Here is a 15,229-nt window from a genome sequence, read left to right as displayed (position 1 = left end):
ATGACCATATGCTCCCTGGCATTGTGTTCTATCTGCCCTTTCTGCCCATTCTCCTTATCTGTCGAAGTCCTTCTGTAGCCTCACTACTTCCTCAACTACCTGCTCCTCCCCCTGTCTTTGAGTTATCCACAAATTTGCCACAAAGCTATCAATTCCATCATCCAAATCATTGCCGTATGACAGAAAGATAAGTGGTCTCAACACGGACCCCTGTGGAACACAACTATTCACCGGTAGCCAACCAGAAAAATTCCCCAGCCACTGCTCTACCTTTCCTGTAATACCAGGGGTTTTAACTTGTCAAGGAGCCTCATGTGGCACCTTGTTAAAGGCTTCCTGAAAATCTAAGCACACAACATCCACCGAATCTCCTTTGTCTATCCTAACCGTTGTTTCTTCAAAGAATTCCAGCAGATTTGTCAGGCAAGATTTTCCCTTAAGGAAACCATAGAAAGCACAGCCTACTTTATCTTATGCCTCCAAATACCCAGAACCCCATCCTTAAAAAATCTACTCTATAACATCTCCCAACCACTGAAGTTAGACTGTAATTTCCTTTCTTCTGCCTCCCTCCCTTCTTGAAGAGTGGAGTGACATTTGCAATTTCCCATTCCTCCGGCACCATGCCAGAATCAATTGATTCTTGATTCATTACTAATGCCTCCACAATCTCTTCAGCCTCTCCTTCAGTACCCTGGGGTTAATACCATCTGGTCCAGGTGACTTTCGGTTTCCTAAGAACCTTCTTGCTAGTAATGGCAACTTCACACTTTTGCGCCCCCCCCCCCCCCCCCCCCGAAACTTGAATTTCCGGCATACTGCTAATGTCTTACACAGTGAAGACTGAATCAAAATACTGAATCAGTTCTTCTGCCAATTCCTTGTCCCCATTACTATCTCTCAGCATCATTTTCTAGCAGTCTGTTATCTACTCTTGTCTCTCTTTTACAATTTATATCTGAAGAACCTTTTAGCATCCTCTTTAATATTATTGGCTAACTTGTCTTTACATTCCATCTTTTTGTTCTTTATAATTTTTTTGGTGGCCTTCTGTTGGTTTTTAAAAGCTTCCCAGTCCTCTAACTTTCCACTAATTTCTGCTCTATTATATGCTATTTCTGGCATTTGTGTTGGCTTTGACTTCTCTAGTCAGCCACAGTTGTGTTATCCTGCCTTTAGAATACTTCGTCCTTTTCGCGATGTACTGTAGAAATCCTGTGCTTTCCGGATTGCCCCTGGAAATTCCAGCCATGGCTGCTCTGCCATCTTCTCTACCAGTGTACCTTTCGAAATAATTTTGGCTGGCTCCTCTCTCCTGCCTCTGTAATTCCCTTTATTCGACTACACTTTAGCTGGTCCTGTAGTTAGTCTAATACTGGGCCATCAGCTGCATTTAAATTGAGGCTAAAAGCGATTGTATTTCTAAAACATTTTGCCCTTCTGAACTAACTCTTACTAGGATGAGGCCAAAGCGGAAGAGGAGATGGCTCTAAAGCGAGCAGCCTTGATGGAGAAGCAACAGAAACGAACGGAAGAGTTTCGGAAGCGTCGACTCTGGTTGGATGCAGAGAAAGAACAGAGCAGGTGAGGACATGCGGTGAGCCAGTTTCAGCCTGTGTTATCTTGGAGAAAGTCTGTCGCCATTGTTCCTGTCGAGGTTCCAACAGCTTTCAACACTGTATGCTCTCAATACAGCATCCCTCCCCACACAGTGACGTAGCGGATAGTGTAATGCTGTTATGGCGCCAGTGACATGGATTCAATTCTGCTGCTGTCCGTAAGGAGTTTGCACGTTCTTCCTGTGACCATGCGAGTTTCTTCTGGGTGTTCCAGTTTCCTCCCACATTCCAAAGAGGTACGGGTTAGTAGGTTAATTGGTCACGTGGTGTGATTGGGCGGCACAGGCTCAGAGGCCCAGAAGGGCCTGTTACTGTGCTGTATCTCTAAATATAAAAAAACATTCTTATCATCTTGAATGATGTTAATGAGCAACTTATTAAATCCCTAAAGATCGAGCATTACCGCCAGGGCCAGCATTTTGTATCTCCCGCTAAACACCCTTGAGAAGGCGGGGCGAGTCACCTTGAATGCTGTAGTCCTTCTGATGAAGGTGCTCTCACAGGACTGGTGGGGAGAGAGTTCCAGGGTTTAGGCCCAGAGTGATAGGAAGACAGTGGTGTGGGATTCAAGGGAACTTAAATGGCAGAAAGTCCTTTGTCCCTGTGAGTCCCCACACTTGTTCACCACAATCCATCTCACTTTCCATCCAAAAATGCTGGAAGAACTCAGCAAGCAATGCAGTTTTTATGAGCTTTCGTGTATGTGACAATCCTTTGATTCTAACTCCGGTGTGTATTGGGGAACTGCCTGAGCATAAAATGGGAATGAGATCGGAAAGCAAGAGAAAGCATGGAGGGGAAATTTAGGCAGCTTTTTCAGCGATTCACACACTCAGCGATTCGAGAACAGCTTCTTCCCCTCTGCCATCCGATTTCTAAATGGACATTGAACCCATGAACACTAACTCACTTTCTTATTACTTCTGTTTTTCCACTACTATTTTTAATTTAACCTTTTAAGATACTTATACTTACTGTAATTGATTTCTTTATATATTTGTTATGTATTACATTGTACTGCTGCCGCTAAGTTTACAACTTTCACGACACGTGCAGGTGATATTAAACCTGGTTCTGATTCTTTCCTATTCTGGCAGCTGTGGATCCCATGGCCTCTGTACGGTGACAAGAAAGTGTTCCCACTAGGGAACTGTTCTTCCACTCCCCTGCTGTAAAGCTTTGGAGAGAGAGGATAAAACTAACTGAGGCTTCATCAGGCATTTGGAGTGTTGTGGGCAAATTTCGGCCCCGTTTCTAAGGACAGATGCAAGCCTAAAACCTGGGCCCTGTATCTAAGGAAAGATGTAGGCCCCAGACTTGGGCCCCACATCTAAGGAAGGCCTTGGAGTGGGTTCAAAACAGGATTACAATAATGATCCTGGGAACTAAAGGCTTAATGTATGGGGAGTCTGTGTGTCTGGGCTTGTGCTCAGTGAAGGTCAGAAGAATGAGGCGATAACTCATTGTGAGCCACTGTATAATGGAAGGCCTGTATAAACTGGATGTGGAGAGGATCTTTCTATCAGTTGGAGAATCTAGGATCCGAGGGTACAGCTTCAGAATAAAGGGACATCCCTTTAAAACTGATATGGGGAAATTTCTTCTGCCAGAGTATGGTCAATCTGTGGAATTCATTGCCATGGATGGTTGTGGAGGCCAAGTAACTGGGTGAATTTAAGACAGAGATTGATAGCTCGGTTGTTAAAGGCTTACTGGGAGAAGGTGAGAGAACAAACTCATCCATGATTGAATGGCTGAACAGGCTTGATGGCCTACTTCTGTTCCTGTATCTTCTGGCTGTATAACAGCTAAGCTCCCTGTGGCCTAATGGTACTCCATTGACAATCCAAATGTTCTTTTAGGGGAAAGGAAGATTATGGGAAAACTCCTGGTCTTGTGCTAATTCTTATGCTATTCAATTCCAGGCAACCAGTGGAGGAGGAGAGACTAGAGAGGAGCTTCACCAAGCAGGAGTACCTCCGGAGGCACCAGCTCAAGGTCATGGAAGACTTGGACAAGGTTCTGAGGGCAAAGTCCCCAGCGAGCAGGGGGAGGAAGCCGCGTCCCAAATCCTCGGTCTTCCGAGATGATTCTGTGCTGACTCGGAGTCCTGTCAAGGGGCTGCTAGGTGAGTGAAGTTTCTCAGATAGCTTCACATTGTCTCACAGAGGTGCAAAGAGAGGCAGCTGGATCCACAGAGGCATGGATGTTTGGAAAGGTGATTGGCTGGGGTTGCTTTATCTCTGAATTCCAGAGCAATTTTGCTCTGGTCTCCTTGACATGAACTTCCAGATGGAAGTTTCATTTTTCATAAATGACTTGGATGTGGAAGTGGAAGGGTGAGTTTTCAAGTGAATGAAGGTTGGTGGTGTTGTGGATAACACAGACGGTTGTTGTGGGTTTCAATGGGACATTGAGCTGGGTTAAGAAGTGGCAAATGGAGTTCAATCCAGTAAAGTGTAAAGTGATTACTTTGTTCAAGAAAGGGAATAGAAATAACCGGGGGAATTACAGACCAGTATAACTCAGTGGTGGGCAATTCATTGGAGAAAATTCTTAGAGTCAGGATTTATGCGCATTTGGAGAAACATAGGCTACATCCACACTAGACCGGCTAATTTTGAAATTGCCGGTTTCGCATAAAAACAATAGGCGTCCACACTAGCCGTTTTTAAAAATATTTCTGTCCACATTGAAATGGAGATTTCAGCGAATCTCCTCCTACTGCGCATGCACAGGACACATCTACCGAAAACAAGCGACGTGTTTGGTGTCGAATCTCGCCGTGAAAGAGTGTGTTTGTGCAGTTACAGACTAGAAAAACTTAAACGACGGACAGCTGTTGGCTCTCGTGCAGGAGGACTTAAAAGTAAAAAAAAATATTGAAGCATACAGAGGCAACCGACAGGGAGTTCACGGACTGTATGACCCGGCTGACAATGAACATTGAAAAACTGACTAACTCTGTTGCATTAATAAAGTACCTTGTTAAATGTGTAGAACATGTCTGCATCAGTATTATCTTGTATTTCCATACAATGTTACATTAGGCTGTAACCACCTTCATACAAACAAGGATAGAAAACAGGGCAAAGTGAGTATACTTATTTATTCAGTAAGCTATGGGTCAAAGTATTTGGTGAGTACATTTCTAACTCTTCTGGCTTCAGTCTCATTGCCGTCTGTTCTGAAATTGTTAGGTTGTGTTCAAGAAAACAATGAAATGGTGCGCTGCTGTCTGATAGCATTTTCAGATTTCTCCGGTTACCCCGTCCACACTGATCTGCTCAAGCAGCATTTTCAAAAATACACACTTTGGAAAGCGTTTCTGAAAAGCTCCAGTTTTGGGGGACGAAAATGCTGTTTTAGTGTGGACGGAGGGTAAAAACGAAGAGAAAAAGCTTTGGTTACGGATTTATCCAGTGTAGTGTGGACGTAGCCATAGTCTGACTAGGCATAGTCAGGCTTTGTGAGGGGCAGGTCTCACCTCACAAGCCTGATTGAACATTTTGAAAATGTGACAAAGCACGTTGATAAAGGTGGAGTGATGGATGTGACGTACAGTATATGGAATTTAGTGAGGCATTTGATAAGGCTCCCCATAGTAGGCTCCATCACAAAGTTAAGCTGCGTGGGATTCAGGAAAGTATGGATGTATAGACAAAATTGGCTTGCGCATAGAAAGCAGAGAGTATTGTAGATGGAGTGAATTCTGCAAGTGAGTTGGTGACCTGTGGTGTTCTGCTCTTTGTGATTTTTATAAGTGATTTGGATGAGGAAGTGGAAGTGTGGGTTAGTAAGTTTGCAGATGATACAAATGTTGGCGGAATTGTGGATAGTGTAGAAGGTTGTTGTAGACGAACAGGACCTTGACGGAATGCAGAGCTGGGCTGAGAACATTGACAGCCCAGAGGAATAAGTTCATGAGGTAATGTTGCTGCTCCATAAAACTCTGTGGTTAGTTTGCACTTGGAGCATTGTGTTCTGTACTGGTTGCCTCATTATAGGAAGGATGTGGAAGCTTTAGAGAGGTTGCAGAGAAGAATTACCAGGATGCTCTCTGGATTTGAGAACATGTCTCATGAGGAAAGGCTGAGTGAGCTAGGGGTTTTGTCTTTGGAGAGAAGGAAGATGAGAGGTGCAAATGATGATAAGAGGTACGATAGAGTGGATAGCCAGCATCTTTTTCCCAGGGTGGCAATGGTTAATACCAGAGGTGATTGGAGAAAGGTTTATGGGAGATGTCAGAGGTAGGTTTTCTACACAAAATGTGGTAGGTGCGTGTAAAGCACTGCCGGGGTGATGGTCGAGGTAAATACATTAGGGATGTTTAAGACACTCTTAGACAGGCACGGATGATAGAAAAATGAAGGGATATGTGGGAGGGAAGGTTTAGATTGACATTAGGTTAAAAGGTTGGCATAACATTGTGGGCCAAAAGGCCTGCCTGTACTGTTCTATGATCTATGGCTAAGGCCTCCTGTAATTTAGACTTTCTGGTGCAGTTCTGAGTGTGCTGTCAATGAATGAGATGTTTCAGGGGACTGTAAAACATTTTCTTCGAGTGGAATTCTTCCTCCTGCCTTAGTCAACGTTTCTGGTCACCACGCTACAGCTGGAAAGAGTGCAGAGGAGGCTCACCAGGATGTTGCCTGGTGAAAAAAATTAATGATTAGCTTTATTTGTCACATGTACGTTGAAACATTAAAACTGTATGTTGCTGTTAACTCTGCAGTGGACCTTGGTGTTCAGTGCTCCACCTAGTGGCAGACATGTTCAACTGCAGCTGCGGGGCAGCTGGTCCCTGTCAGAATGGGGCATTCCAAATAAGGAGTTTAACCCAATAAGCAGCAATACATGATGGATCGATACTTGGGGTCCTGAGCGGTGATTTATTTACAAATATGTAGAGTGCACTTTAATCCAAAAAGTAGATTTCTTTTCAGTTCAGTTTCTAACATAAATAAAATTGCATTAATGTGAAGAGACTTTAAATAATGAGTGGTAAATTGTGTATCCTACCTACACAAACTGTTATCAAATAACTATAATTTAACTTTTTTTCCTATTCATCCATGCCCCTCAACTCTTCCATTTTATTTTCTGGGGCTGTAACCAGTCATGTTTCCCAGTCTGTCCCAAACAGAATCAGATTTATTATCAGTGACGCATGACATGAAATCTGTCATTTTGCTGCAGCATTACAGTGCAAAGACATAAAATTACTATAAATGGAAAAATAAGGCTCCATGGCAGCCTCAATAGGCAGCTCTCCACTTTAAGCCACCCATGGGCTCCTCGGAACCAGATCAATACAGAATTAGGGCCAGGTCAGCCTACAGCCTACAGGTAAAGGTCCTTTACCTTTCATAGGGGTTGAGCCCAGATTCCAAGGGTGATGTCACCATCTTCCCACTGAAGTCCTCAACCCCATGCTCACTGAATTGTTAAAAACATTAATGAGATTTTCTGAGCCACACACACAAAATACACAGCAGGTCAGGCAGCATCTACAGAGAGGAGTAAAGGGTTGACATTTCGGGCCAAACCTGTAATTCCTCTCCATAAATGCTGCTTGACCTCCAGCACTTCTGTGTGCATTGCTCAGGATTTCCAGCATCTGCACAATCTCTTGTGTTAATGAGATTCTGTTTTTTCAGCAAACATAGAGCAGTACAGCACTGGAGCAGGTCTTTCAGCCCACAATGCTGTACCGACCTAATTAAACAGGTACTTAACTAAATTAGTCTCTCTGCCGACATAACATCCATACACTCCGTTCCTTGTACATTCACCTGCCTGCCTAAGAGCCTCTTAGCCTCCATCACCATCCTTACCAGCACATTTCAAGCATCCACCGCGCAAATAAAAGTTTCCCTCCTACTTCTCCTTTGACGTTAACCCCTCACCCCCACTATAAACACATGGTCTGCACAAGGAGGGACTGTGTAGACTAGGACTTCATTACCTGGAACGTCAAGGGTATGTGAGAGCATAGACAGGATTAAAGCACATAGTCATTTCCCCACAGATGGACTGATAAAAGCAAAATGGCGTAGGTTTAACATAAGAGGCAAGGGGTTTAAAAGGGATGGTTAGGGGCATCTTCTTCACACGGAGGGTGGTGCATATTTGTAATGAGTTGCTATATTAGTGGTTGAGACAGGCACATTGGCAAGTTTTAAAAGCCAACTAGATAAGTACAAGGATAGGAGTGGTTTGGACGGCTATGGGCCAAGTGTGGGAACGCTGGGTAACAGGGTCAGCATGGGCGAGGTGGGGTGCTGTATCAATCATTCGACCCTGGGGAAAAAGGTATCAGCTGTTGTTCTTATCTATGCCTCATAACTTTATTGGAATTTATTGTCACGTGTACTGAGATAGAGTGAAAAGCTTGAAAACTGTTCATACAATGGATTGAGGTAGAGCAAGATTAAACAGTAGCAATGCAGAATGAAGTGTGAAAGTGCAGTGCAGCTAAACATTAAGATGCAAGATCACAATGACCCAGACTTCCACTGGGTCTTGCCTCAGCCTCAGCTGCTCACTTGGCCCTGAGTTAGTGGTCAAGAGCAGTGTACTCCAGCCACAGAGGTGGCAGAATTGCTGTTGTATTTTCAGTTGAAGTTTCTTTTGGAGGACCATGTGGGAGGAAAGGGTTAGATTGATCTTGGAGTAGGTTAAAAGGTCGGCAGAATATTGTGAGCTGAAGGGCTTGTACTGTGCTGTACTGTTCTGTGTTCTTTGAAAGCATCTTGTAATCGTCTTCCTTTTTGTTTATACTTTCAGGCTCCAGATTGAATAAAGTGTACTCACGGTCCACGCTCTCTCTCTCCACCATGGCCAACGACTCCACTAACAGCCTGACTGTCAAGAGAAGCCCAAGGTACCAACTTCCTATTGCAGTTCAGGGAGGCAAGGGGTTAACAAGAGTTGGACTTGCCACCCTCTACCTCCTGCCATTTGTCATTAGTTACACTAAGGATGTTGACACGTGTCCATTTGATCATGACAAATTTAATATCCCTCTCAAACCTATCCTCCTGCCCTTTCCCCTTAACCCCAGATTCACCACTTCTTGGCAAAAAAATTCTTCCATCTCTTTTATTAAGGGACGCTGTGACCTCTGGTCCTAGACTCTCCCACTATAGGAAACATCCTCTCCGTATCCACTCCGTCTATGCCTTTCGATATTCAGTAGGTTTCAATGAGCTTTCCCCCTCATTCGTCTAAACTGAAGCGAGTACAGACCCAGAGCCATCAAACGTTCCTTGTATGTTAACCTTTCACTCCCGGAATCATTCTCCTGAACCTCCTGGTGCCCCTTTTCTTAGGGATCCAGATCTGCTTCCTATACTCCAAGTGCAGTCTGACAATACATCCTTGCTTTTATATTCTAGTCCTCTTGAAATGCAAGCTAACATTGTACTTGCCTTCTTTACAACCTGCAAAGTAGCCTTTAGGTAACCGTGCACTGACTGGGGATGTCTGTTGCTTTACATAGAACAGCACAGGATGGTCCTTTTTGCCCAAGATGTTGTGCTGACCTTTTAACCCACTCTAACCCTTCCCTCCTACATAGCCCTTCATTTTTCTGTTGCCTATCTGAGTCCCTAATGTGTCTGCCTCTGCTTCCACTCCTAGCAGTGCATTACTCTGTGTTTAACTCCCTCTGACATCCCCCTTAAAATCAGCCATTTCCACCCTCAGAAAAAGTCTTGGGCTGTCCACTCGATCTGTGCCTCTTATCATCTTGTACACCTCTGCGAAGTCACCCTTCATCCTCCTTTGCTCCCTAGAGAAAAGCCCGAGCTGGCTCAGACTTTCCTCATTAGACATATTCTGTAATCCAGGCAGCATCCTGATGAATCTCCTCTGCACCTCCTACCTGTAATGAGGCAAACAGAACTGAGCACAATTTAGCGACTGAATTCTTCTGGAAGGCATAACTGTAAACGTTAAAATGTCAATCACAGAACTTGACCTTGTCTTTTGTTGTGCCTCGCGAGTTTGCCATTTATTTTGAATGTATGACTCTATGATATGTGTCCCTCACTGATAGATGATCACACCTGGAGGCACAGGTAGTGTTACTGCCTCACCGCTCCAGAGATTCATGTTCGATCCCAATCACCGGCGCTGTCTATGTGGGAGTTTGCATGTTCTCCCTGTGACACCTGAGCTTCCCTCAGATGTCCCTGTTTCTTCCCACAGCCCGACGTGCAGTTTGTGTGTGTTAAATGTCCTTGCTGTGTGGCTGAGGGGTAGAATCTGTGGAGAGTTGATGGGAATATGGGAAGGTTAGAGATTCCTTTATTTGTCACATGTATATTGAGGCTTACAGTGAAAACCATCATTTGTGCCATCGACCCACACAGCCCGAGGATGTGCTGGGGGCAGCCCACAACTGTCATCATTCAGATTCAGTTTATTGTCATTTAGAAACCACAAATGCAATGCAGTTAAAAAATGAGACAGCGTTCCCCCAGAATATCACAAAAGCATATGACAAAACAGACTACACCAGAAAATCCACATAACGTTTGGCAATCCCCAATCCAGAATCCGGAGAGGCTGCTGCATATTAATATCGCGCTACCGTCTAACGCGTTCCCCGGAAAGGAGCTCCTAATCCACCAGACAAACAAGACCAAAAGCTAAAGCTACAAGATCTGCACAAAACCACATAGTTACAACATATAGTTACAACAGTGCAAACAATAGCATAATTGATAAAAAAACAGACCATGGGCACAGTAAAAATAGTCCAAGATGTTAAAGGACTATAAGTTCAAAAGAAATCACCACACAGTTTCCACAAGTCCCCGGGGTCCTGACAGACACGCCATCCCACGCCGGCGGCAGAAGGGAATACCCCCGCTATGGACTTCCACGGCGCCGCCTGACTCAGCCTCGCAGATGCAGCACACAACGAAAGCTCCGTCGAACCCAACCTCGCAGACGCAGCACACACCGAAAGCGACCTGAGTCCGTCGAACCTCCAAGCCAACGACCATCCCCTCCGGCACAGCTTCTCCGAGCACCATCCTCTGCTGAGTGTATTAAGACGGCCCCGCCAACAGTTATCAGCAAAGAGACCCCGAGGACTGGGAGCCTGTTCTTCCCAGCAGAGTCCCGAACCTCACAACAGCAGCAGCAGCAACGAAGAAGGTCTTCCTGGAATTTCCCGATGATTCTCCATGCTCCCACGTCCGTTTTCAATCGATTATGATTGCGCACGGCACCCCACTTCACAAATAACAGATAATCAGTTCCGGAGGAATCATGCTTCCTCCCCCAACATAGCAGGCGTACAACTCACTAATCTACCCCGTACATCTTTGGAATGTGTACACTTGGAGAAAACACATGCATTCCTGGGGAGAACATAGTCAGCAGCGGGAAATGGTGATCTCTTGCGCTGTAAAGCGTTGTACTAGCCGTTACCCTGCCGCCCATTAGAGTGAGAGTAATGTAAATGAGGTGTGTGTTAGTCAACATGGACTTGCGTTGTCTATTACTGTGTGTCAAATGACTTGTCAAAGTTTAATATCCAGGCAACGCTACACACCTAATACTTCCTATTGCCTCTCTTCCAGTACCGTGCACATTGGATTGAATAGGTATTTCAAAAATGGTAAAAATCCCAGTGTTTACAATACAAGGTGCTAAGTAGCTGCAGCTGGTTTAGTGGAAGACGAAGGCCAGACAGGAGCTGCCAAGTGCCACGTACATGTGGGTTCTCCCATTTGTTCTGCCATAGGGTTTCGGCTCTAAACATCATCTGTACTCTTTTCCTAGATGCTGCCTGGCCTGCTGAGTTCCTCCTGCATTTTGTGTGCGTTGCTCAGATTTCCAGCACCTGCAGATTTCCTCTTGTTTGTGACTGCAGAGCCTCTTGTGCTTATATCATGTAGTTTAGCCTGCTGTGGGAGTCCCATTTCACCTATCACATGTGAATTTGATCTGCATAAAATTACAACGTATTTTTTTGTCCATAATTGTTGTGCCATTAGTTTGTATTTTTCCCAGGAAAAGTGGGGCACAGTCATGTAATGTGATCTTTGAAGTTCTGGAATAAACTTCTGGAGGAACTCAGCTGATTAGGCCTAGAAAGATTAAAGAAAGAAAATTTAACTTTATTTGTCATGCGTATATTGAAACAGAGACAAATGTGTTGTTTGGCTGAATGACTAACACAGAGGGATATGCTGGGGACAGCCCACAAGTGCCACCATGCTTCCAGCACCAACATAATGGGCCAACAACTAACTGATATGTATGTTTTTGGAATTGAGAGGAAATCCATGCAGTCACAAGGAGAAAGTACAAACTCCTTACAGACAGCAGGAGGAATTGAACCCGGGTCACTGGAGCTTGTAGTCTTTGTTCCCCATGCCAGGGAGATCTGTGTCTCTGGTTTTGTTATGTATGTTACTATTCGTTTCCCTTTTAAATGCAAAGGTTGTGGTGAAATATTGTTGGACCAGCGTCAGGAATTGGTTTCATTGTTGTTGACAGAGTGACTTTCTTTTGTTTTATTGAACAATAGTCTGTTTTGATTCTGTTCCACAGGGCAGACTCCCCCTCAGCACTCCTGTCTCCCAACCGGCTGGGCAGCCACAATGGAGAGAAGGATTGGGAGAATGCATCGACGGCCTCGTCACCAGCTTCGATTCCAGAGTATACAGGTGAGCATGTTTCAAGAGCTTTTCCCAAGAGATACCAAGCCCAACGCAACTCATCACAACTCAACCAGAGAGGTGGCAGATAAGTTTAATCCTGTCAGGTGTGAGGTGTTACACTTTGGGAGGTCAATGACAGGTGCGATTTTACAGTTAATGGTAGAGCCCTTAATAGTACTGAGCTGCAGTGACAATAGACAACAGACGTGTGGTGCAGGAGTAGGCCATTTGGCCCTTTGAGCCAGCACCACCATTCACTGTGATCATGGCTGATCATCCACAATCAGTACCCCGTTCCTGCCTTCTCCCCATATCCCTTGACTCCACTATCTTTAAGAGCTCTATCTAACTCTTTCTTGAAAGTGTCCAGAGAATTGGCCTCCACTGCCTTCTGAGGCAGAGCATTCCACAGATGTTGGAGACTAGGTCCATTGTACGCTAAAAGTATCTGCATCTCGGCCTGGTACAGAAGTACCAAAGCCCCTGAATGAAAAAGCCTACAAAAAGCAGCAAATACAACCCAGTCCATCATGAAGAAAGTCCTCCCCGCCATTGAGCATATCTACATGGATCACTGTCGCAGGAAAGCAGTATCCATTATCAAGGTCCAGCACCACCCAGGCCCAGGCCATGCTCTCTTCCCACTACTGCCATCAGGAGGGAGGTACAGGAGCCTCAAGACACATACCACAAGATTCAGGAACAGTTATTACTTCTCAACCATTAGGTTCTTGAACCAGAGGGGCCAACTTCACTCGCCCCATCATTGAACTATTTCAACTACCTATGGACTCAACTTTCAAGGATTCATCATCTCAGGTTCTTGATATTTATTGTTTATTTTTTTCTTTTTTTTTGTGGTTTTTTTTTGCACAGTGGTTGTTGTCCCTCCTGTTAGGTGCAGTCTTTCATTGATTCTAGTGTTTCTTGTATCTACTGTGTTTACCCGCAAGAAAATGGTGATATATACTACGGTTGGCCCTCCTTATCCGCAAATTCTGCATGCATGAATTCAACCAACCGCGAATCGCGAAAACCCGGAAGTTCGAAAATCGCGAAAATCCAGCACTTGTTGTTAGAGCATGTACAGTCTTTTTTTTTCTTGCCGTTATTCCCTAAACAATGCACTATAATAACTATTTTACATAGAATTTACATTGTATTAGGTATTATAAGTAATCTAGAGATGATTTTAAGTATACGGGAGGATGTGCGTGGGTCATCGTGGATCGTGATTGAAAAAAAAATCGGAAGTTCTCTTACTAAGTAAGCCGGAACAGGTACATCTGGTATTATTTAGCGTTAGTTAGTCAAATGTTTGTCTTCGTTTATAATATATATTTTACCTTTCTATGCATATAAGACACTTAAGAACGTATGTTTCAACGCTGGGCTCGGGAACAAAAGTTCCCGAGTTCAATCCAGTGACAGGTCACTCCTGAGCGCGCTCTCCACCGTGCCGGGTTGATGTGGAGGATCAAAAACTCAGAACACCAAAACCCAATAATTAAACCACTGCGTTGCTTAGTAATAATTGTAGCTTTCTTTGGGGCAGAGCCTTTCTCACTTTATCCATTAAAATTGTTCCGATATTTGACCGACTGTGGCCTAACGCTTTTCTAATGACCAATGGCCTTTCACCTCTTTCTGATCACTTTATTATTTCCACTTTATTTTCAATTGTCATCGTGATTATTGTCATGAACAGAAGCCCAGAGGTTCAGAGCTCCGCCGCCGGGTCCTAATGTCCACCGCACTGAGACAGGTTAAATAAGGAAACAAGTTAAATAAAGTCTGGGGTTCCGCTTGGTCCTAATGTCCACCGCACTGAGACAGGTTAAATAAGGAAACAAGTTAAATAAAGTCTGGGGTTCCGCTTGGTCCTAATGTCCACCGCACTGAGACAGGTTAAATAAGGAAACAAGTTAAATAAAGTCTGGGGTTCCGCTTGGTCCTAATGTCCACCGCACTGAGACAGGTTAAATAAGGAAACAAGTTAAATAAAGTCTGGGGTTCCGCTTGGTCCTAATGTCCACCGCACTGAGACAGGTTAAATAAGGAAACAAGTTAAATAAAGTCTGGGGTTCCGCTTGGTCCTAATGTCCACCGCACTGAGACAGGTTAAATAAGGAAACAAGTTAAATAAAGTCTGGGGTTCCGCTTGGTCCTAATGTCCACCACACTGAGACAGGTTAAATAAGGAAACAAGTTAAATAAAGTCTGGGGTTCCGCTTGGTCCTAATGTCCACCGCACTGAGACAGGTTAAATAAGGGACTTGAGCATCCATGAATTTTGGTATCTGCAAGGGGTCCTGGAAACAATCCCTCGCGGATAAGGAGGGCCGACTGTATATCTACTTTGATAATGAGTTTGTTTTGAACTTCAAACCTTTCTGCTTGTCAAGCACCTTTACTTTAGAAATAGCAATGAAACTCACTTCTGTCTCTGACACTGTCCAGTTTCTGCCATACTGCTAGTGTCTTCCACAGTGAAGAATGATGCAAAATACTTAGTAGGTTGGTCTACCAATACTACCTCTCCAGTGTCATTTTCCAATGTCTGTTATCCACTCTCACCTCTTTTTATGTATCTGTAAAAACCTCTTTGTATCCACTATGATATTATCGGCTTTTAACTCTTTATGTTTTTTTTAGTTGCCTTCTGTCGGTTTTTAAAAGCTTCCCAATCTTTTAATTTTCCACTATTATTTGCTATATTATATGTACTCTCTGCTTGTATGTTGTTTTTGACTTTCCTTGTCAGTCACAGTTGCCTCATCTTCCTTTCATAACATTTTTTTCTTTGGAATATATCTACCCTGCACCTTCCAACTTGCTTCCGGAAACTTTTATGCTGAGTCTCCTTCCCTGGAGTATCTTTGGACAGCTCCTCTCTCGTGCCTCTGTAATTCCTTTTGTAATACT

The 15,229-nt window shown here is 44.2% G+C and overlaps 1 protein-coding gene across 5 annotated transcripts in view; it reads left to right on the top strand.

Annotated features, from left to right (window-relative positions):
• camsap3 (calmodulin regulated spectrin-associated protein family, member 3) overlaps positions 1 to 15,229 on the top strand; it is a 290,431-nt gene that overhangs the window by 227,610 nt on the left and 47,592 nt on the right. For all 5 annotated transcript variants that reach the window (XM_073069025.1, XM_073069024.1, XM_073069022.1 and 2 more), the window contains 4 exons: positions 1,460 to 1,584; positions 3,545 to 3,747; positions 8,409 to 8,505; positions 12,195 to 12,310. In XM_073069025.1, coding sequence (XP_072925126.1) covers positions 1,460 to 1,584; positions 3,545 to 3,747; positions 8,409 to 8,505; positions 12,195 to 12,310 — 541 coding nt within the window. The remainder of the gene's footprint in view (positions 1 to 1,459; positions 1,585 to 3,544; positions 3,748 to 8,408; positions 8,506 to 12,194; positions 12,311 to 15,229) is intronic.

The sequence above is a fragment of the Hemitrygon akajei genome, chromosome 16, assembly GCF_048418815.1.
Source record: "Hemitrygon akajei chromosome 16, sHemAka1.3, whole genome shotgun sequence".
Taxonomy (NCBI): Eukaryota; Metazoa; Chordata; class Chondrichthyes; order Myliobatiformes; family Dasyatidae; genus Hemitrygon; species Hemitrygon akajei.
This window is presented reverse-complemented; position numbering and strand designations above follow the sequence as displayed.